Consider the following 24560-nt stretch of genomic DNA (forward strand, 5'->3'; position numbering starts at 1 on the left):
CCTTTTCTGGGTGAGAACCATGAACTCGGACTTGGAGGTGCTAATTCGTATACAATTCAATTTTGTATCTTGGAATATTTGTGTCATGCATTTTGTCTCCCTTGTTTGTTAAGCCGTGACATACTAAGCATTCCCTTTCCACGTGTTGGCACCATTAGCTGGCTTGGGTTGTGCAGCAACAGTTTAGGCATTATTTAAAGAAGTATGTAAAGTATGTAAGTGCATGTTGTACTTGTATTGAGTGCAGTATAATCTTATCATTAGAATAATATATTCTGATACAAAGGGGAACCAGCATGGCAATCCAGGTGTAATGAGAGTAGCGAAATACAAAAAATACAAAAATTAAAATCACATTCTAAGCTGTCTTGCATTCTACTCCTTCCATCTATCTTTCATCTTGATCCTTCACAACCTGACGAGGTATGCAAAAGACTTTGTCACTCTTAGCACCAGGAGATGGACATTATATAGCTGCAAAAAACATCTCCATGGTGACCAAAGATTACCTGATTTAGTGGTCTAGAACAGGGTTTTTCAAAGTGTGGCAGTGAGCCTCACCTCAGAGAATACAAAATGGCTGGGGCCTCCGCTACTCCTCAACAAACTCATTTTCTGGGGCCTATTTTGTTGAGGCGTTTTTCTACTGCAGACTTAGTTTCCTTTTTCACCATAGGATCTACATATTGGTTAATTTTGCTTAACATGGCTGAAATTAGCCTCACATCTTTATAAATATAGTGTTTCTTTATTTTTCTGAAGTTGCTGCTCCTCGCCTGGAGTGTTCTCTCATACTTTGGAAACCCCTGGTCATGTTTATTTGCACCAGCATCCAGGGGTGGACTGGCCGTTTATTTATTTATTTATTTATTGATGCGCCCTACTCTTATCTGTACATTTGAATGTGGCAGATCTGCCCCTTAAACAAATGCAAGAAAATGGGCCAAACTTAATAAAGTTTTTGGAGGCTGGTTTACATCAAGTCCACGTACCCGACTCACTAAACCCATGAGCCCAGCAAGACTGATTGAACCCGTGAGCCAAAGTCACGTTCACGATTCACTTGTCGGCACCCTCATTCCAGTGTTGGCAAGTGAGTTTCGTGAGTCTGGTAAGTAAGTTCCCGGGTTCTTTGAGTGACACCTCCGACAGAAACAGGAAGTGGAAAGGAGAGTTGATTTGAGGCAAGGATCGGATCTGTTCCTTCCTCCATGGGGTTTATACACTTATAAAAATGAGGTGAGAGAAACAGTTGCACAATTAATGTCACGTTACCTGGTTTCCTTTTTAATTTAGCTGGCGGCAACAGGATAAGTGAACGAGTTAACAGATGAATACCCACCAGTCCCTGTTCAGTAAAAAACCTGCAATTTTTGAGCAACTCGGTCAATACTCAACCATCTCTGGTGTTGGTGTGTTCATCTGCCTCAATAAGTTGTTAGCATGTTGCCCGTTTGTTCTGCCTAGGTCACGTCAACTAAACTGATGTTAATATCAGAGGTTTTATTTACATTAATATTTGAATCTGCTCGTATGTGTGTTTTGGTGGAGAACACCGAGGTGCCACTGCAAATGGTTCAGAACGCTTGCTTAACTGTCTGCGAACTTTACATAAAACATAGCAAACTTGTAGTGGTGTGTTACAACAAAATCTTGTTATCGAATGTATTGGAAAACAATAAGCATAGGCTACTATTCTGATTCATCAATGGTTTTCTTTCATGAAGCACTCAAGTGATACTTTCATCAAAAGATACTTTCACATTGCACACCTCCAAGCTTACAAGTCACATGTGATGTGTTTTGAGCATGCACATCTGTTTTTGTCCACTTTGTAATCATTTCCACCTACATTGACATGTTCCAATCATGTCACTCGCAGTGTTCAAGTGTTTACAGTCAACTCAACATGCATCGTTTTTAGTGCCAACAGTTCAATTTTACATGAAGGACCAAAGGATGTGGGGGCCACTTTGATGTTTGTATATGTTTTTTTATATTTATTTTCTAAAATGGTTCAACGTACTGTAAAATTACTGAAAAAGCTTTGTGTTATTTGTTAACAGCGTCAGCATTCAACCTTTTTCTCTTTACATGCTACCTTTGTCTCTATTTTCCCAATTTTTGGTGTTTTTTTGTTTTTTTTTGCTTAATTATATATTTACCATGTGCCGTAGCCCAAAAAAAGACCCCTGGACTAAATGAAGAATGAAGAACGATGTTCTACGAAAAATAGTTTTTGTGCATTGGTTTGTAACTGTTAAGCATCCATGCAATGACTGCTTATGAAAGTACGAGTTATGGAATGACTTGCATTTTACATTAAAAAGTTGACATATTGGTTCTGTTACTCAAAGCATGCAACCTGTCAGTGTTGTGCGTTGCCAGTGTTACTACAACAACAACAACAATAGTGCAAAATGTTAGCTCAGCTAATTTACAACCAGTTTACTTTTCTGTCCACTCAGAATACCAGAATAAAGAAAAATTGTATGAGTAGTATAAGTATGAAAATAGTAAAAAAAATAGTGTAAAAATAGATAGGACAAAAGTAAAAAAAATGAAGATGAACATTAAGGCATACAATTAGTATATACAAATGAAAGAACTGTGTGCTGTGCAAAAAAGAGAGTATTTCAACTATTCAGGTTTGGTATTAAAGTGTCTGTCGTGTCATGTTCTGATCAGCTGTTTAAGAGTCTGATGACAGTGGCGTAGAACAAATTCTTTAGATGGGTTGTCCTGCATTTCACACTCCTGTACCTCCATCCTCAGGGCAGAAGTGTGAACAGTGTGTGTTGTAGGTGGGTTGGGTCCTGAATGATGGAGGCAGCTCTACAGAGAGGGAAGTGGAGTCCTAATGATCCTCTGAGCAGTCTTAACCACTCTCTGCAGGTGTTTGCGGTCCATGGCTGTAGTGCTGCCGTACCACACAGTGATGCAGCTGGTCAAGATGCTCTCCCCGATGCAGCTGTAGAAGTTGCTGAGGATCATGGTTGACATGCCAAACTTCCTCAGAAAGTACAGCCGCTCTTGAACCTTCTAGACCAGATGTGTGGTGTTGAGTGTCCATGTGAGGGTGTAGAGGATGGGGCTGAGGACACATCCCTGTGGAGTTCCTATGTTGGTGGTGATGCTGGCTGATGTCATGTTACCAATCCTGACAGACTGGGGTCTGCCAGTCAGAAAGTCCAGGAGCCAGTCGTAGAGGGTGGGGTGCAAACCAAGTGTAGACAGTTTGTGGGGGATGACCGTATTGAAGGTGGAGCTGTAGTCCACAAAGAGCATCCTGATGCAGGAGTCTTTGTTTTCCAGATGGGACAAGGAATGATGGAGAACAGCTGTGATGGCATCTGAGGTGGATCTATTGGGCCTGTAGGCATACTGCAGGGTGTCCAGGGTGTCCAGGATGCTGCTCTGAATGTGGGCTAGTACCACTCTTCCGAAACACTTCATCATGATTGGAGTGAGTGCTACCAGTCTGTAGTCATTCATGCTCTTGGGCTCTTTTCAGGGAGGGGGACGGTGGTTGTGGTCTTGAAGCAGGAGGGGACTGTGCTCTGGTTGAGGGAAAGGTTGAAGATGGAGGTGAAGACATCCACCAGCTCGTTGGCACAGCCAGGGCTGTCTGGTCCTGCTGCCTTGTGGGAGTTGATTCTCTTCAGGATTTTGTGTACTTCACCTGATGAGACTGGTGGTGGTGGTGGTGGTGGTGAGGGTTTTTTTTATAATCAGTCTTTGATATTTTGTAGAACCTGTTGGGAACTTGTCCTGGATTTTTTTTCAAGTGCTCTGACCATTTTTTGTGGCGTTATATGCCCAAATGCCGAAAATGGTCCTATCTCACAATGTTAAAGAATTCTTTAAAAAAATTCCTGGATCCAGACGGTCATCCGGATCACCCCTAAAATGTAATCAGTTCTTCCATATCCCATTTCCAACAATTCCTGAAACACACTTTGTGAACAAACTCATTCAGTCGCACTAGCATGCTCTGCTAACCCACAGTTCCACTCACTCCAGCTGACGAGTAAGAGATGGGGTCCTACACACAGCGTGTGTTTTGTATATCCGAAAGGGCAGCTCTGTATATGCTGTATAATAAAGATAAGAAATACAAAGATACTTTATTCATCTCCAAGATAAATTCACTGGAATGAATTAATCGCAAATCTTTTTTTTTTAACAAGGTCTAGTATAGCAACTGAACCAATCAAGAAATAGTAATCAATAGTATTTAATAGAAGGAAGGAAGCACAAACCCTAACAAAATACATAACTTTTATGAATATGAATTTAAAAAAGGGCCTTCCATGTAATCTGTATATAAAACACTGAAATATTTAAAATTGTGCAAAAGACAAATGAACCACAGTAAGAAATGTGCAAAATCTTGAAACAAAGTAAACGCAGTTCAACCACTATACCACCATTGAAGGAGAATAACCTTTAACCTGCGCTGTCTTTTCCATCTCCAATTTTCTCGTTTTTCACCCTTCAGCACAACTCCTAAATTTTATTTTAGGGTCCATTTCGGTATTAAATATTACTAGGGTACAAAATGAACCCTCCAAATACCACTAGTTATTGAAAATTGACTTAAAGGGACAAACTGCATCAAGCATCAGACGACTGAATGTCAGTACCTCAAGTAAACTTGCATCTTACTTACAAATAAACGCTGCTTTGAGCTTTATGCATATACTGTACACACATGAATACATCTTGCTTATCTGCAGTTCCAATGTCACTCAAATGCTGCAACATACAGTATGTATGCATTTGCATGAAAGCAAGCAACCACAAATTGTCAAACTGAGCTTCTGCACTGAGAGGCTGATGTTTCATCTGCGCACACAGTGCCCTCTACTGGCTAAAAGAAGCATTTTTCTCAACTTTCAATGCCATGAAAAAAAAAAATCTTCAACTTTTCTTTCTCAACTGAGTTCTTCAAATACTGCGGCATGACGCTTTGGTTCATCTAGACTGATTTAATGATGGTAGACTGGCAGTGATCCATGAAACGTACAATATGGATTAAAAGCAGCCACAAGAAGCAGTATTCCTGTCATACTTATGGAAACACTGCTTCAACAGATGGCTGGAGATATTTCAGGGTAACCCGGCCCACTGCATGCACACTGCACACAGCCACCCTCCAACAAGTCAGCACACTGACACATGTGCAAAAGACAGCTCGGGAGCACACTACACTTTATTCCATACTTTTATCAGAGAGGTAATACCTGCAGGAAATGAGCTGTGATTTGTTACATTTAAGATCTTCGAATAATGCAACCCTTGTGTGTTAATGCATACTAATTATCCCTCAGTAACTACTTGGCTTTGTGAGCATTTGACTCATGTATCCTTAATGAGGTGTGAGATAATTTGTTATTAATAGCTGTCCATTTCTGTGTCTCTTTCCAGGGTTGACAAGACTTTCTCCAAGGCTAGAAGCATATGGTGAGTTATGGTTTCTTCATAAAACAATGTGACAATGTGCTACTTGTGTTAGTCAGCTATCGTCTGCAATTCATGAAGCAGGCTAACGTGCGGAATTTGTGAATGTGCCCGCCGAGCTGCGTGTAGGGCAGATGAATGAAGCCGAGGAGGAGCAGATGGGCATCAGTGGGGAAACAGTCTGGGTGTGTTTGCAGCCATCTCTGTGGGTGCTTGCATGACTCTGTCGACCCTGCCGGCTGTGGCGGCAAGCAGGGAGGATGCAGCATAGATATACAGTATCGCTCTGGAAGGATATGGCTGCTAAGGTGCTTTAGGTGAATAGCACAGGCACCTTGTTTGGTCAACTGCAGGCTAAGCACTGCCTTTGCTGCAATGACATCAGTATTTCTATTTGGAATATTGACACATGACTTTGTGTTTTACAGTAGGTTAGCTGAAGAACAGTACAGAATGGCAAAATGACACAGGAACAAAACACATACAGTATAAGGATCTAGAAAGGAAAGCAAGACAGGGTCCACACATACTTTCTTGAGCATGCAAACAATGGAGACAAAATGGAAAGAGCCTTTGAGTGTTTCAGGGCAAGAGACATGCTTGCTTATCCATTTCAAGGATGTTTCCCACAGACCGGACTGATAGACATCACATCACTTGAGAGAACAGGCAGGTAAAGGCAGCAGTAATCATTTCACAAACTCACTGCTCTCAGTGAGGATTCTTGCCTCCCCACAGTTCTATTGAAGCAGCATTAAGCCAGACAGAGGTTAAATAAAAGCCTTCCACACACTGGGAGCCAAAGCCAAAATCTATCTTAACTTAATGAAAGTTGGACATGATGTGGCTTTAAATGAGATGGTAAGCTGAATCCAGCAATTTGCTGCATTCACACTGTACAATTCGGAAGGCTCTTCAACCCAAAAGTCTGCTGATTTTTGGTGATGCATATCACTATCTATGGATCTAATTCTAAATCTAGAATCTAATTAGAGCTATGGATGATCACATCAACATGTCACCTATATTCAGTTAGATATGAATGAAGATTCTTATTTAATACTAGATTACTCTATTGATATTGTTGTGTTGTGCAAAAATGATATCAACCCATCCCTTTAGTTAACTTCTACACCCCAATGAAATCTTACGCATTAGAGCATGTTTTCACGAGTGCCAACATTCAAAAAGTCATCGACATGTGTACGTTTAGAAAAATACATTTAATACCCATGAGCAGGCGTGCCACCAGTAATTCTGGGCCCCATTTAAAAAAAAAAAAAAAATTAATAACAACAAAAAAAAATCACATAACCCAGGGGGTTATTATGTTGTTGGTTTTATTACAGTGACGGTGATGTCGGCAATATAAGTATAGTTAGTACAATTGTGTGCATTACAGTTATTGTCATCGTAGTTATTTTTATTATTACTATTACTACTAATATCTATGACTGTTTCAATGCTGTATTATCATTGTGGTTGTTGATATTATTTTGTCCTTTCCGTCAGGGTCTTTATAGCCATCACAGACATATGCTGATGTAGTCCTGTTTGTTTCTGTTGTTTTGTTATTGTTGTCACAATTGTTGTTGTTGCTGTTGCCCTTGTCTCTCTCTTTATTGTCCCACTCTTGTCCTTGCACTTCCTCCTCTGTTTTCTGCTCTCTTCTTCTCTATCCCCTCTTGCTCCGGTCCGGCCGCTCCAAATTTGCATAACAACACATCAAAGTTGAATAAATTCTGTATAACAGGGGAAGTGTATCTCACGCTTTTCCCTGGCAGAGCAATTCTGTTGAGCATGTAGGAGCATTTAGATCAACAATACTATCTGCCCTAATGGCTGGGCAGGACAAAAAAAAACAACAACAAAAAAAAGATTTTTCCAGATCAGCAAATGATTTTGCATTTCATTTGCTGATCGTGATTATAGAGTAATCAGGATAAACCGAAAGACAAAGATTTAATGCGAACAAAAAAATACTTTATTTGTGAACAATTTAACAATTTGTAAATACAACGATATAAGACAGTCTAACAATATCAACAAAATAATGCTATTATATTCTCATTCCCTTTCATTACAATATAAATAAACAAAACCAGAAGCTGTCATTGAAATCCTTTCTTGTTTTTTTTCCCCAAAGCCCTCCTGTACCCAAGGACTTACAGTGGTGTGAAAAATTGTTTGCCCCCTTCCTGATTTCTCATTTTTTTGGATGTTTGTCACACTTAAATGTTTCAGATCATCAAACAAATTTAAATATTAGCTGAAAAAAAATGCAGTTTTTAAATGAAACTTTTTATTATTAGGGGAGAAAAAAAAAACTACATGGACCTGTGTGAAAAAGTGATTTCCCCTCTCCAGAAAGAAAGTCATTGAGATCAATCAGTCTGGAAAAGGTTATAAAGCCATTTCTTAAGCTTTGGGGCACCAACGAACCACAGTGAAAGCCATTATCCACAAATGGCGAAAACAGTAGTGAACCTTCCCAGGAGTGGCCGGCCAAACAAAATTACCCCAACAGCACAGCAACGACTCATCCAAGAGGTCACAAAAGACCCCACAACAACATCCAAAGAACTGAAAGCCTCACTTGCCTCAGTTAAGGTCAGTGTTCATGACTCCACCTTGACAGCGACACTGGGCAAAAACAGCCTGCATGGCAGAGTTCCAAGACGAAACTACTGCTGAACAAAAAGAACATTAAGGCTCGTCTTAGTATTGCCAGAAAACATCTTGATGATCCCCAAGACCTTTGGGAAAATACTCTGTGGTCTGACAAGACAAAAGTTGAACCTTTTGGAATGTGTGTGTCCTATTACATTTTGTGTAAAAGTAAGACCGCATTTCAGGAAATGAACGTCATACCAACTGTAAAATATGATGGTGGTAGTGTGATGATCTGGGGCTGTTTTGCTGCTTTAGGACCTGGAAGACTTGCTGTGATAAATGGAACCTTGAAGTCTGCAGTCTACCAAAAAATTCTGAAGGAAAATGTCTGGCCATCTGTTGGTGGCCTCAAGCTGAAACAAACTTGGGTTCTGCAGCAGGACAATGATCCAAAACACACCAACAAGTCCACCTCTGGAGTGTCTGAAGAAAAACAAAATGAAGACTTTGGAGTGACCTGGTCAAAGTCCTGACCTGAATCCTACTAAGAGGCTGGGGCACGATCTTAAAAAGATGGTTCATGCTGGAAAACCCTCCAATGTGGCTGAGTTACAACGATTCTACATAAGGGTGGCCCAACCAGTTAGTAGGTTTAGGGGGCAATCACTTTTCCACACAGGCCCATGTAGGTTTGGACGTTTTTTTCTCCCTTCATATTAAAAAAATATTTGAAAAAAATATTTTGTCTTCAGTTGTGTTGTCATAATATTTAAATTTGTCTGATGATCAGAAACATTTAAGTGTGACAAACATGCAAAAAAAATAAGTAATCAGGAAGGGGGCAAACACGTTTTCACCACTGTATTTTCTGAGTTTGTGAGCAATATAACAATATACAGTATAAAAATAAAAAATATCAATTCATGTAACAATATGACCAAAACAACAAAAAAGACAAATGTTTGTGAAAATAAACAGACAAGAACTGAAAAATAATGATCTCATCGTGCTAGTATTGAGCCGATCTTGATACCATCCGTAGTATCATGCTAGTGATACTTGTATTGATCCACCCTCTTCTTCTGTACATTATATTTCTACGCCTCTACCAACAAGTATGATAAAATATTGTTCCACTAATACCTTTCTGTCATCCAAAATGAAATCAGTATCTTTAATCAACGATTGCGATACAGCTCTTAGAGAGTGCAGGTACCTAATGTTGTGGCCACTGTGTGTATATTGGCTTACAGTTTTCCCTCATACAATGCACTAATAGGTCTTTATGAGCTCAGTGCCTCTAATCTAACCTAATCTGTATTTAATGTCAGGAACTGTTCAGCTTTCAACTTGTGTACTTGATTAAATGTTAAATGGTCATTGCGGGTCAACAAATGATCCTCAGCTCTCCATGGAAGGCCTCTAATTGGTTGTAATCCTGATAGCTAAGCTCCCCTGATGGAAGGAAATAATTGAAGAGGGTTTGTGTGGATGGGATGTTTTGTAAGCGCCTCTGCCATTCTCTTTCGCACTCTTTCACACACACTCGCGCACACACACACACACACACGCACACACACACACACACACGTACAGATAACTGGATAGAAGGTGCACTCTGTCTCACTGTCCCTCGCGCATGATGGATTATTGTGGCCCGGCTGTCCATTGTATAACTCCCTGCTCGTTCTTTACAACAAGATGGCCTCCCGTCCCACTGGGCTATCTAGGATTGACCTTCACGTCGGATAAGCATGCGAATCCATGGGGGATTGTTATGCTAGAAAGAATGAATTCAATGCAGTTGGTCTCTTGACATTGGTTAGGATTTCTCTCAATGCACAGAAGAGTATTTTCTTAAAAAACAGACCTCAAACGCAGGCAATTTATGCCACATGCAGTCACTCTCTTGCTTTGTTGCTCTATTCTATTATTATACAATCTATAAACCCTACTGTAATTACAACATTAAAAAAGCTGATCAAATACAGTATTTATTGTTTACAGTATTTATTTCTGCAGTTACTTAAAGAGACTGCATGCAACTGGCTCAAGATTAAGATTATTCAGCCACAAAATATAAGAACAACACCAAAAGAAGAGATTGGGAAAAAAATGCAGTCCCTTTAAGATGGCCATACACTATGACTTGGATGTCTCAGAAAAAACATTTCAAAAATTGGTTGTGCATCTCAAAGTCAAACAGGATGAAAGCTGAAAGATAGAAGCATCTTGTGACCAAAAACAGGCAGTGACAGGTAGCAAGTACTGTAGTGTTAGAAATTTGCATGAAATGACATGAACATCAACATGTCCAAGCACTAAATGTTGGCTCAGTGGTACTACGGCACCAACAACTACCTGAGCTTGACGCAAAATGATGGTGCAATGCCGTGGTGTTCAGAGCTTGATGTCTGTGATTTGTTTTATATTCCATCACATGATGTGAACATAAAGTAACAATCAGCCCATTTCACCATGTGCAGTGGTGGTTTGCAATAATCTTATTAGATTACTGAAATTGCACAGATGTTATGCTGCATTCCATAAGACTGGGAATTTGCAAACAACAATGGCAGCTCCCATTTTCGTTTTGTTTTGACTGGAACAACTTAACCCTTTGGAGGCCCCTGGAATACATGAGTCAATAGTTTTGTCTGTGTTTGTGCCGATGGAATGAGCTTTTCCAATAGTTAATGATCTGGATCAAGGTTAGAGACTGCAACTTCACAGTTTAAAAACTACATGGGACCCATTTGTGGCTCATTTAATGTAGCATGTCTCAGGAGGCTGTCCAGTAACTGGAGGGTCGGTGGTTCCAATTCCGCTTTCTCCATTGCTGTTGTGTTTTTGGGCAAGACACTTCACCCACTTTGCTTCCAAGGTCGCCCACACTGGGCTGCTTTACTGACCAAGAGGCTGACCTATATGACCCGAATCCGAAATCGTGGGTACCCACTGCTCCTTAAGAAGATGGGTTAAATGCAGAGATTGTATATGTGATAAAGTTCAGTTATTATTCAAACCACACTGTGGCTACCATTTTCAAGCTTTTTGGTATGAAAATTCTTCATTAAATTCTATTTTTAATGTGGAGGTCTAAGTAGAGCCCCTCTGTCATATTATTGGAAGCTTAGTTCATGCATTTTATACATTCCGTAGTTGCAATATCCCTTTATTTGCTGTTGTGTAGACTCTTCAGTCTAGACTGGACTCTTAAGCCAGGAGAGTTTTTTGAGCTTCAACATAATACAGTACACTATTTATTGATGACACAATTTAACATTCCCTCAAAATTGAAAGGCCTGCCATTTCATGGCAAGAATTTACCAAGACAAATGTTTCTGTCCGGGTGATCGATGATCCATTGTCCTGTTCTGGGTGGGCTGTGGCATTCCAAAAAGAAGTTATTTTAAGACCGATGCCATTCATTCCAAAAAGTGAGACACAATTTCTTGTTCTATATTCAAGGTGCTTTCTGGTTCCAGAATTTCTGTCCAGAATTTTTTTAATCATGTTTCGTCCTATTTCTGTCCATCCGGGATTAAGAAAGAACACTGTAGACCCTCCTGCTGTCTTAACTCCCATGAGATGTCACTTATCATCATCCTCATGTCAGTTTGTGCACACACATGCCTGCATATGCACTAACCACCAGTGTTGATGTGGCACAAACCTTGGGTGTCGGGTTGCCTGTGCATGCTCATCTTTGTGTCAAGTGGCAGAGCAAAGTGTCAAGGCCGGTCAGAGCAGACCGTCTGCTGTGTGCGTCTCCTGCCGACTCACCAAATTTAGAATCAAAATGACAACCATGCCCCCAATTCAGCTATACTCTGTAATTTAAATCCACCTGCTATCCAGCATGAGTACAGGGTGTCTTAAACAATCAAGCCCTCACGACAGCTGCTGCTTGGAAGGATGACACAGCTAGGAGACATTTCCATGTTATTTTTATCAAACATTTTGGGTTGGGATTTTTTCCCAATGTTTCTAATGAACTGTCAAGTGACGCATTCTCTGCCTCCAGAAAGCGACTGCAGGCAGCCAACATATTTACACGTTACTTTTTTAGATGTATTTATAGGTGCCACCTGTTTATTTAACATATGGAGGTGAGTTTTCTTTTGCCGACTGACAGGCTAACTGGACACTTGTGAAAACCAAAACCCATCCGGCTTCAGTCACCACTGGGTTTGAAGCACAACACAAAAGAGCAAAGGATGATCCCACAATGATCTTCTGTTGTAGAAAAGACACATCTGCATTGCTCTGATTTCCTCAGGGCCATGTAGGTGGTGGGGGACCTATTGCCCAGGGAATCTGGATATTGTTTGAGATGAGCATGGAGCATGAGCATTGGAATAATAAACATAGGTATACTTAAAAAAAAAGCTGTGGGGTGCTGAGGCCTTTACAGGTACATTATACATATATATATGTATAAAGAGACCCATTTCAATTTTGTCCCCTATTTCTTTCCCCCATTTGTTGGATAACAGGGTGTATCACCTCCATCATAGAGAACAAGTCTCACAGTTTGTGTGCTTCAGGTCAGTCTAATATGGGGTGCATTTAGGTGGCCTGAGAAAGGTAAATTGTGGTGATTCGTCACATATGGTGATTATATCTGTATAAAATGGTGGTGTGTAAGGCAGTGGGACTTGTGACTTTCATATGACAGAATGTACTAGAGGATGGCTGTCTCATACTATCCAAGCTCTTCACTGTCATTATTGTTAATATGTCTCGACACACAGAGAACAGGATGTGCTACATGGGTGAGTGAATCTTTTCTCGAAAAAAATAGATGCTGTTTCTAGTCCACTGTGTTTACACATGACTACATTATTTTGATCATGACCTTACATATTCTTTCAGAGGATGCTTAAAGGAAGGTGTACAGTATTGTAGTTTTCAAAGGGACATATAACAGTATCACATGGATTGAGAATGAAACACCTCAATAACGTTGGATGGGTTGTAATGGTACCATGGTACCACGATTTTGGTTGTTAAGTAGTTAAAAAATGTTTGACAAAAAACGAAACGTATGAGGACATTTTTCCCATAGGAAATAATGTAAATCAAATGAATCTGTTCCAGTTACACAAAAATGTGAACACAGATCACAGTTTTACATGCAGAAAACTATGTTATGAACTTATCATGGCTGTCAGAGCTTTTTGATTTGAATTACAGATTCAAATGGAATAGACGGAATAGACAATTACAGGTGGAGAGAAAAACACCCCCAATAATAATAAGAAACAACAATAACAATAATAACAATTATAATAATAATACATTTCATTTCCCTTTATAATTTTTGTATGATTTTGTTGTCAGCACATATAACTATGTAAAGACCAAAATATTTAATAAGAATATTTTATTCATTCAGATCTAGGATGTGTTATTTTAGTGCCCCCTTTATTTTTTTTTCAGGTATATATAGTAGTTTTAATGCAATAAAATAAGACTCTAAAATGATTACATGAAATGATAGCATGAAAGTTATTAGTCAAAATAATAATCAGAAAATTCATGTATTTTAAACAATACCACTTTAACTAAAAATAAATTAAATCTTTCAAAAAATAACATAAATCAAGGCACAAGAAACACACATGTATTTTAAATTATATAAAATACATAATACATGAATTATCTACTCAGAGATGGGAGGAGTAGCCAACAAAACAACCGTACTCAGTACTGTTGCTTATTTTGAAGCACAATATTTTGATTTGAGTTAGTTTTGGATTCTTAGTCGCTGGACAAACTGGTGATATGGAGAAAGTGAGGGACATAAAGGGGAGGACAGCAGCAGTCCCAAGGGGATAAAGGATGGCTGGGCAGGCAAGGGGAGTGACCACAGCCCATTTTAAGCAGGCTAATGTGGTGTGGAATCTGTGGCATCGGGGCCGGCTAGAGGGGATTTACTGAGAGGAGGAGGGAGGATGCTATTAATTTAAATCCATCTCCCCTGTCCACACCATTTTTAACAAGAGGTTTCTGTTGCTCTTTCTGATTATTTTTTAATTTTTCCCTCATTTTAGATACTTGTACATGCAACATTAATTTGATAGAGACAGCTGCAATGATTCGTGTGTAAACGCCACGCTGTGCTAATCACATTTTAAGCAGGACATTGGGTCAAATTCCAGCTGCTGTTATCAGATGATGGCCACACATGTAAAGCCTCCGTAGACATTTTGTCTCTTTCAGTAAATGCTGTCAGTTAAGAGTTTATTTTCCAAGCAGTGCAAGTAACAGCACTTTGCCCTTCCTCAACAACCATGAAGCGCCTAATCCAGGAAAACAGATTGTAGCTAATGTGGCTGTTGAACTTTGTCCACTGCTTTCATATTGTTTGCTGCTAAGCTTTGGGACGATTATCTTTTGTGAGCATCTCATACAGGCTTTTAAATGGTGCACACTAGGGGTGTAACAGTTAGTCTTCATAACAATTTGATTCGTATAATGATCCGCGGTTGCCGATACAATTCAAGGATGATATTGGTTCATTTAGAACGATACAATCCGAAACAATTCAGTAACTTTAAATCGATTCAGTAACTTTTTAGCTAAAAATTCAACCAGTCTGACTGGGAAATAAATAAGCGGATACTGGACAGTGCAGGTCAAGTTTCCTGTTGTTTTTTTGTAAGGGAATCAGGTATAAATTAATTATGGATGAACATGGATAAACAAACAAGTAAACAACAATTAATGACAAATGCATTCACTTTTATTTGAATAGTGCAACAAAGTGCAACAAAAACTCTTGCAGTTGACAATTAACAACCAATACATTGAATTAACAAGAATTAAATCAAGTCTGTGATTAATTCATGACTTGAACTTTAATTTGATACCTCATTTACTTCTCTAACCCAAGTATTAAAGAAGTTACAGCATCATACCGGGAAGTGCCTTTGGTTGCCATTACTATAACATTGAGTCAAAACAAAAGTTGTAATTGACCCACAGACCTTGGCAAGTACAACTGTACTACACAACACAGTATATCATAACTTAGGCTGGGACATTTGTTTTAAAAGTCAACAGAGTAGCCATTTACATTTTTTTTTTCATCATCAAAAATTCCAGGGAAGAAAATCAAGTGTCACAATTTTCATGTATGCCTCGCACTTGTAGTGCAGCAGCACGCTGTGTTCATTTCCATGCCACACTACAAATTGCACTGTCTTCGATAAAGTGGCGTTAATAGACGGTTTAAAGATGCTGTCGCCAGTTGCTAGCTAAGCTAACTTAGCCACCGGTCCACAGCTAAGAGAACCGTCGCCTTTCTTAGAAAAAACCACGGGTGTTTATCATCTCAATCGGACTTCACAGCCGGGGGAAACACCCTTCCCCACACACTGATGTTAGAACGACATATGTTAAATGGAATGGACATTTGCTGAACACAGGTCGATGTAGTTGGATCATGGGAATATAAATCGATGCATCGATGTAGTGGATGAATCGCTACACCCATAGTGCACACCAGGGGTCACCAACGTGGTGCCCGCGGGCACCAGGTAGCCCCCCACGACCACATGAGGTGCCCGCAAGCCTGCTTTTCATTCAGGTTTTCAGTTAATAATGACAGAACAGTAGAAAGAAATGCATTCTGAAATACAAAATGTGAGTTGTGGACACCAGCATTTTGTTCATGTTCTGGTAAAACAAGCATATTCGCTTTGTTTGGGTTTAAAATAAGCTCTGAAAATAAATGTTCCAAAAATGAGTAGCTCTTGGCCATTTTCATTTTGTAAAAGTAGCTCTCACAAGGAAAAACGTTGGTGACCCCTGGTGCACACTATTATTGTAATCCCTTGTTAGCACTGATCAGGGGTTTACATAAGATGCAAATATAGAACACACAAACATGCACAGTTATACATTGGGCCATCGGAAAGAAAGATATATTGTCACTCCCGCTGCCTCAGTGTATTATCTGGCGGGATTTAGCAGAATTGGAGTCATTAGTCTCACGTCTGCTGGGGACTGCTGTTGCTGTTTTAGTGGAGAAAGTTCATATTTTCAGCAAGGACTGAATGAGAGTCATTAGAGCAATAAAAACCTTCCACACATGCCTCCTCATTAAGAACATTAAGAAGGAGGAGGCGCCTTTGGGAGTTTGATGCTGAACATATTGTACAAGTCTCGGCATTATAGGAGCGTGCATGTGCATGTGGGTGTTTTGCTTTTTTCTCAACGTTTGACTGATGAGGTTGCCACAGCAACAGCCCTATCTGGCTCATGAAGGCAACCCCAGTCACTGCAATCAGACCTGCTTACTTTTAAGTTAATACAATACTTAAAAGGACGAGGGGGGAGGATGCCCCGCATTGAAGGTTTTTTAAGAAGAGTGTTGGTGGTCGTTGCATGTGCCAGTGGAAGGGAATTCTGGGCCCCATGAAAAAAAAATCACATTGGGCCCCCCTGGGCATCTGTGCTCACTTCATCTGCTGGACTTAATGGGCCCTTAAAAGCTATTTTTATAATACCGTAAAGCACCGTGTATAAACCACACTTTTTTCCACTGGTAAGAAGCAAAAAATCGGGGTGCGGTTTATACACGATGACAGCTCTGTGACCAGACACAGAAATTGACGAGAAGTCCATTTTAGAATAGCCGTCTGTGGCTCAGACAGTTGCTTTGACTTTAGCGCCCTCTGCTGTACAGTTGCTGAAAATGCTTGTGTATGCAACTAACTTATCTGACGGCTGTCTGTATTTTCACACAGTGAAACGATCTCTACATACACTGAAGCTAACCTAAGCTTCCATTAAAACATTGCAGATGATGTCAAATACAATACAATGTTGGAGTTTATTCAAATTCACACTGAAGCAATGCAATAAAATAATAATAGAGAAAAAGAGAAGCAGTGAAAGATAAGATATCAAAACATCTCTGAAAATGGCAAATTTCTTTATTTTGATTTATTATTATTATTATTATTATTATTATTATTATTATTATTATTATTATTATTAATCTGTGCTTAGCCATAATATTAAAGATCTAGATGGCGAAGTTCAGATTTCTTCTTTATTCTTCTTTTTGAAATTTCTTAGTACCTTTATTTGAGATGAAAGAGTTGGCAAGCATTTATGAACAAAAATTTTTTTTTTCCCCGCCGTGAGCCTGAAAATGGGGGTGCGGTTTATACACGGTGCTTTACGGTATTTGACTTGAACCTGAATTTAGTTACTGTAGATGTTTTGGAGTAATACATAATTTACTTTTAGAACTAAAAAACAGACAACAACAACAAAGCCTGGGATCAAACTCCTTCACCTTTGAATTGCCGTGTATGCCGTTACACCACAATGGCTATATGGTTTAGATTCTCACGGTAATAAGCGACAAAATATCCCGTGACATTAAGGGAGTGGTTGGTCATTATGGATCTTTACTTTTTGGTACCAATAACAGGTAAAAACTAAGAGATTGTTTTTGATTGTTTTATGACTATATTTGAAAAAAAAATCTCAACCCAAATAGGAATTATATTTGAACTTATGCTTATTTTTGGGGGCCCCTGAGGCCCTTGGAATTGTCCTAACTTTCCCCCCTTTAAGGCGCCCCTAGCCAATGGAGTAGCGCATCATGGGAGAGCAGTGGAGAGCAGACACAGAGGGAGGAGATAAAGGAAGTGACAAGCAAAGAGTGCATATGTGCATGCGAGAGACTGAGTGGGAGGAGAGAGTAGAGGGAAGGGAATGAGAGGTGGAGGAGATGCTTCAACTTCACGAGGCGCGAGCATCAGTCTGACAAGCCGAGTGAGGCGAGCAGTTGAACATTTGATGAGAAGAGGTGAGTGAGCTAGAGGTGAGGGGGGAACGTGGCCGTGACACCTACAGGGAGGAGGGAGAACTGTTAGGCAAGGAGAGGGAGCGAGGAGCTTGACTACAGGGGGGAGATGTAGACAGTGAGTCATCTGCCAGAATGCTGCTTACTTTGCACACTTCCCAGGGAGCTTTCATACTGTGAGTAAGTTTGCTGCTCCACTCCACATAGGACATTACATCCAGACACCATGCTGGGACTTCCTCACACGGGTTGTTTTGAGCTGCACTGCTAACCAGCTGGGCTGTGTTATGTAATTTTTTGTGGGGTTGGGATGAAGCTGTTGCTTAGTGCTGAGAACTGAGCTGCAGGAGGTTCTATGCGGTAACAACGCAGAGTAGGTCAGGTGCGTGTGTTGTGTCTTATATGTACTGCACTCGATGCTGAGGGAGCTGTGGATATTTTCTCCCTTATTTTTAATGTGATGTGTGTCTGTGGCTGCCTGATAGATCTGTGTGGTATTCTGTAATTGTGTTTGCCTTTAAATACACTGTGTGGAAATCACCAATGAGGTTCGTGTAACTTGACTGTTTTTTTTGGCATGACACTGACCTGCCACAGGATTACAATCTCTTCCACAGTCTAATGCGATCCACAACAAGAGCGACATCTGCTTTTACAAAGATAATAATGCATGCTCAGTGTTGATAGAGTTCTGTTTTGGATACTGTACCTAATTTAGTTATACAAATGGGTCAACATATTAGAAACTTTGCTTAGGATAATTCGGTGCAGTTTTACGCCACTCCATACTACAAGCAAAATAATAAACATTTTGGTAAGAAAGTTGACATATAAGATCAGCAGTGGACAAATTTAATCACTACTTGTATTAGCAAAGGAGAGGTGAGATATTTGTGTTTTATCTATAGTAGTGTGAAAAAGTGTTTGTCCCCTTCTTGATTTTTTTTTTTGCGTGTTTGTCACACTTAAATGTTTCAGATCATCAAACAATTTTAAATATTAGTCAATGACAACACAACTGAACACAAAATGCAGTTTTGAAATCAAACATTTTATTATTAAAGGAGAAAAGAATCCAAACCGACATGGCCCTGTGTTAAAAACTGAACCTTGTTGGGCCACCCTTAGCAGCAACAACTGCAATCAAGCGTTATTGTGGAGTCATGAATACTGACCTTAACTGAGGCAAGTAAGGCCTGCAGTTCCTTGGATGTTGACTTTTTGGATGAGTCATTGTTGGACTGTTAGGGTAATTCTGGTTGGCCGGTCACTCCTGGGAAGGTTCACCACTGTTCCATGTTTTCGCCACTTGTGGATTATGGCTCTCACTGTGGTTTGCTGGAGTCTCAAAGCTTGAGAAATGGCTTTATAACCTTTTACAGACTGACAAATATCAATTAAGTTATCGCTTAAATCAGTAAGGAGGCAAAAACTGTTTCACACCACTGAATAGCTGGCAACATAGAAAAAGATTGCAGCAGCTACGAATCCAGCAGAGAGCGCTGTGTGTCAAGTCAGCTCAATCAAAATGTTCCAGCAGAAAGACGCTTTGACATGTGAGGTGTTGTGTAACTGCAAGTTTTGTCAGCACAGTGAATGAATACTGTATGCCTGTAATAGATGTATAAAACTACATTTTAAATTAATTAAATAACTGTAAGAGGAATATTATAGGCATCAAAAATAGGCATTTGTAGGGCTTTTTATGGGTGCGTTCATTGCTCTCAGTTTTTCACCAATAGCAGGGAACTACAGTAATCCCTCGTTTGTTGCGGTTAATAGCTTTAGTAGTAGGATTCCTTATTTATGAATGAAATATATTCGTTAGTTAGAGCATACAAAACCTGTTTACGATCTTCTAAATACGTGTTTTTACATGATTAGAGCCCTCTAGACATAAAATAACACCCCTATAGTCACGTTTACATTCATATTACCCAATATAGTAGACATAATAACAGAAAATAAGACATTTTAGACATCAATAAGAAATAACATAGACTCACACATTAGCTTTGGGAGAGTTCCTTGTTTTTTTCTGGACAGCATACTTCTGGTGGTGGCTATTTTTTTTTTTTTTTTACTAATAATAGGCTGCAGTCAACAGCAATAATTCATTTCTTTATTTTGAAAAACAGTGTTAAAGGGAAGTATGAAATGCAAAGTGGCGAGGGACGACAGTACTGTGTTATAACCTGTGCTTGGGATTAGGGCGTACCAAAACTCAGTTTTGAAATTGTACCAATTTAAATGGTAGAAACTGGACTGTAAAACTAAATAGCTAGCAGTGTCTCATTTTGGTGCTAAATTAACATCCATCCATCCATCTTGTATGCCGCTTATCCTCATTAGGGTTGTGGGAGTATGCTGGAGCCTATCTCAGATGACTTCAGGCGAAAGGCGAGGAACACCCTTGACTGGTCGCCAGCCAATCGCTGGGCACCTATAGACAATCAACCATTCACACTCATTCATACCTATGGAGAATTTAGAGTCGGCAATTAACCTAACATGCATGTTTTTGGAATGTGGGAGGAAACCGGAGTACCCGGAGAAAACCCATGCACATGCAAACTCCACACAGAGATGCCCGAGCGGAGATTCGGACCTAGGTCTTCCCGATCTCCTGACTGTGTGGCCAACCGTTAATAGCTAATATAAATTAAAAGCTAACAGCTAAATTAATAGTTACAGTTCATTTAATGGTACTGAAATGAGGCAAAAAGACGTAAAAATGACTTGCACACATTTCTTCATTGCTGTCCACACCAGCAGCAAAACACTTCCTCATTATCCACCGCTAACAGCAAGGTGCATTCACAAACACCGGAATTCTGAATATCAACATACAAGAGCAAGCAACACAAGCAGCTACACTAACTTAATTTTGCTCAATTAAAACACGACTCTTGCATTGCAAGATTAACTCGCAAACATCGTTGTAACGAGAGTCTAACATCGCCACAGCTGTGTATCAGCCATCAAGGCAACGGAATGTAAGCACTGAAAAATGTAAAAAAAAATGTGGTTGCACACAAAGAGCGCATATACGATTGCACACAATTTGTTGTGGAATTCATTTCATACTGGTGAATTCATTCCTTAGTTATCATTTTATTTATGCTATTGAAGCATCTAAATTACTATTCTGTTCAACTTGCATGTCACCAAACAAAATTAGAATGTTTTTTTTTTAAAGTACCGGTTCGGGTATCGTTTAAGCACTGGCACCATTTCAAAAGTATGGATTTGGCACAGGTATCACATAATATGTAAATGATACCCAACCCAATTCAGGACAGCTAATGCCTCTTTGTGTTCTGCTAGTGCTTGCATCATCATGTATTGTATGTACAGAGGGCCACAAAAAGGTGCTCATAGGGCTCCTAGTTGGTATGAATCAAGACTTGCACTTGTGTAACAGTGTGCTGCACTTGAAAGATTCATGCTCGCTTTCGTCACCTGTGTTCTGAGGAGCAGCTGTTTTATTTCCATCCGCAGCATCATCACAGACTCTGGGAGTTAATTGTTTTAGCCCATCCATAGTGCTTACAATAATTTCTTTCCAGCGATGTCCATTGTCTCATTGATTTATTCAATGTACGCAGCAGCATATTTCAGTGCATACTATAGAGCTTTTGTTTACTTTTTGTATCATTGTAGATGTATTATGTACATTAGACTTAATAGTGGCTACAGTACTCAGATGGACAGCAATTCAAATTCTCACTGTGCATGAATGCAACATTTGGATGATTTCTAGTCCACGCAATCAACAACTTTGCATGTTTAACACTGACTGAATCAATCAAACAAATTGAAAGCCTGCTGTGCAAACTAGCCTGTTGTCAGTGTTAATGGAGAAGTGGATATCGATCAGTGGTCCTGTGGGGACAGAGCCATCATTGTAGAAGTATTGAATCCAGAGCAAAAGATGCGTGACAGCAACATCGCTCACTGCGTGACTCTCTTTTGTTGGACATGTGACATGTTCTGTTTTAATAAACGTGAAACTATGGTTGTTGTTTTCCATATCTCTGAAGTGTTTGAGAATGCTTGGCTTTTGTTGTGACGAGCGTGTTTTCATATCTTTTGGGAATCATGTTATTCAGAGCAAAAATGAATAAGTCATACATCAGCATTTGGAATGCAATGCAACTGTCTGTCAACAGGGAACAACAGATTAGCTGAAATCTGCTCCCACAGAGAAAACATACAATACTGATTTTATTCATAGAGGGATTGTACCAACTCATGTTTTGTTTATTTTTAACTCATGCTTTACCTTGTTTTTTGGCATCATACATTTTTATGATTGCATTTGTTTCTCCTCCAACTCGAATCAACATAATCAAACCACCAAAAGGGCAAAAGCAGTCCTTTCATAGAGATGGGAAAGGCCTGGGAGTTTATGGATAGGTAGATACAGTTGACTTCATTTTGCATTAATGGATGGTAAAAGCTGGATTGATGTTGGATAGATGGGCAGATGCTGGGTGACTAGTTGGATGCTGGAAGTTACGTGGATGAATAGATGAATGACGAACAGAATACGACCAGTATATAGGATTGTGCGCTTGCAAATGTTACACAGAGCTGAGAAATATTATATAAACAATTTTAAACGCATACAGTATTACAATATTAAGACAATTTAGGCCACATCTTCAAATAAAAAAACATTTAAAACAGAACATAGAGACAATTAAAATTCACATTCAAATACACGTTCAAATCCAACCATAACATATGAGACCAATAATGAGCCATGACCTTGTTGACCCCAGGGCTCCAGACTAACTTTTTTTTCTCGGAGCACAGTCGCCACACCGAAATCAACTTGCTAAGTAAACATTCACATTTCTTCTCGTTTTTACTGTATTACTGTTAAATACTATTAACTCCAATGTCTTTTTTCAGACACATCGGCCTACCTTCTTCTTGGTGTTTGTCTCCTTTCTCCCTCTTCAGGAGTTAATGTCGGTTGGCAAACTAACTAATTTGCGCGTTACAGTCAACTACTGGGCTGAAATGTGGAGCAGAAGTTTGTCGGCAGCAAAAAATATTCAATATTACTAACATCCATCCTTCCATTTTCTATGCCGCTTCTCCTCATTAGGGTCGCGGAGGTATGCAGGCGGGGTACACCCTAGACTGGTCGCCAGCCCATCGCAGGGCAAACAACCATTCACACTCACATTCTTACCTATGGACAATTTTGAGTCGCCAATTAACCTAACATGCATGTTTTTGGAATGTGGGAGAAAACCGGAGTACCCGGAGAAAACCCACGCACGCACGGGGAGAACATGCAAACTCCAAACAGAAATGCCCAACGGAGATTCGAACCCACGTCTTCCCTATCTCCTGACTGTGACTGTGTGGCCAACATGCTAAGCACTATTATTAATAAATTTTATTAATCAAATCAAATTGGAAAATCAAAATGAAGTAAATAAGGGACACTTTGTTAGGAAGGCCAACCGACCCGCCTGTTTTGTTTTGTTTTTTTACCTATAAATTTGCAAAACAAAATGTCACTGTGGTAAAAAAAATAGAAAATAGAATAAAAAAGTCACATTTGTCGTCCGTGGACCAGAGGCTCTAGAGCACATGTGTCAAACTGGTGCCCTGGAGGGCCGAGAAATCACCTGCTTTAGTGACTGGCTGGAAAGAAAACCTGCAGTGTCTCGGCCCTCCATGGCACGAGTTTGACACCCCTGCTCTAGAGACAGAAGAAAGTGAGAGCCAGGCAAAATGTGTACACAAAGATGGTAGAAAAGTCGATCGAATGCGATTGAAACGTGAGCGATCACACATGCTGGCATCGATAGGCTTAGACTGTGACAAGCTTTCGTCAATTGACTCCACATTTTACAGACTATTTTTCATTTTCATGTTAATAAGAAACAAAGTGCACCACTTGTCATTGGGAGTACTTTTATCTGGTGAGCAGATGTTAAATTTACTCGCGTTATCTCATATTTAAAACGCAAAAGGCGACCATTTACTCGCAGTCTGGAGCCCTGGACCCCTCGCCTGACCTCATCCTATTTACCCATTTCTGACTGAATGTTCCCTTGTGTCTCATTTTAACTGTAGGAAACATGATGGGAGTGACCCCAGAATCTGTGCTCCACTAGAGCCTCAGCTGTTCCAGCCCAAGCTCCCCTACAGTGCAGTGCCATCCCAAAAGGTATTTTATTCCTGACCTAATCTGATCTGAACTACTGTATGTGTCACATTTTTTTGTTGCACGTCGCTCATCTTGCCTCAGAATCTCTCTGAATGCACTCACTTGGTGTCAGTTTTGTATTTATTTCTGTGTTTGGTTTCTGCAATCAGTATGCAAATAGCTTTGCGTTCGCTCAATTACTGTACATGATAACATTTTTTTGGTTTTGTTTTAGCATGAGTCAGAGCTAGTTAATTTCTTGCACCATTTTCATTAGGATAAGATGATATTAAGAATAGAATTACTGTTTATAGAGTATATAAATACAATTTCGGCTCAGCACTATGTTTATTATTTCAATTGTCACTGTTCATATCAGATCCATTTCACGGCTATTTGGCTGTCAAACAAGTGATACATCTTACCATTAATAACCAGTGACTGGCATGGGAAAACCGTCAGGGATATTTTTGGAAA

General features: G+C 39.7%; 1 protein-coding gene across 15 annotated transcripts in view; it reads left to right on the forward strand.

Annotated features, from left to right (window-relative positions):
- The window catches only part of rap1gapa (RAP1 GTPase activating protein a), an 80220-nt gene that overhangs the window by 23238 nt on the left and 32422 nt on the right, over nucleotides 1–24560 (forward strand). For 8 of the 15 annotated variants that reach the window (XM_054772327.1, XM_054772317.1, XM_054772309.1 and 5 more), the window contains exons 2-3: nucleotides 5431–5466; nucleotides 24011–24104. Coding sequence is in view for 4 of the 15 variants with exons in the window: in XM_054772354.1 (XP_054628329.1) it covers nucleotides 5431–5466; nucleotides 24011–24104 (130 nt within the window). In the remaining 11 variants the exon portion in view is untranslated. The other 7 variants (XM_054772404.1, XM_054772420.1, XM_054772373.1 and 4 more) reach the window with 5 other exon arrangements.

This window comes from Dunckerocampus dactyliophorus, chromosome 1 (genome assembly GCF_027744805.1).
Source record: "Dunckerocampus dactyliophorus isolate RoL2022-P2 chromosome 1, RoL_Ddac_1.1, whole genome shotgun sequence".
Lineage (NCBI taxonomy): Eukaryota > Metazoa > Chordata > Actinopteri > Syngnathiformes > Syngnathidae > Dunckerocampus > Dunckerocampus dactyliophorus.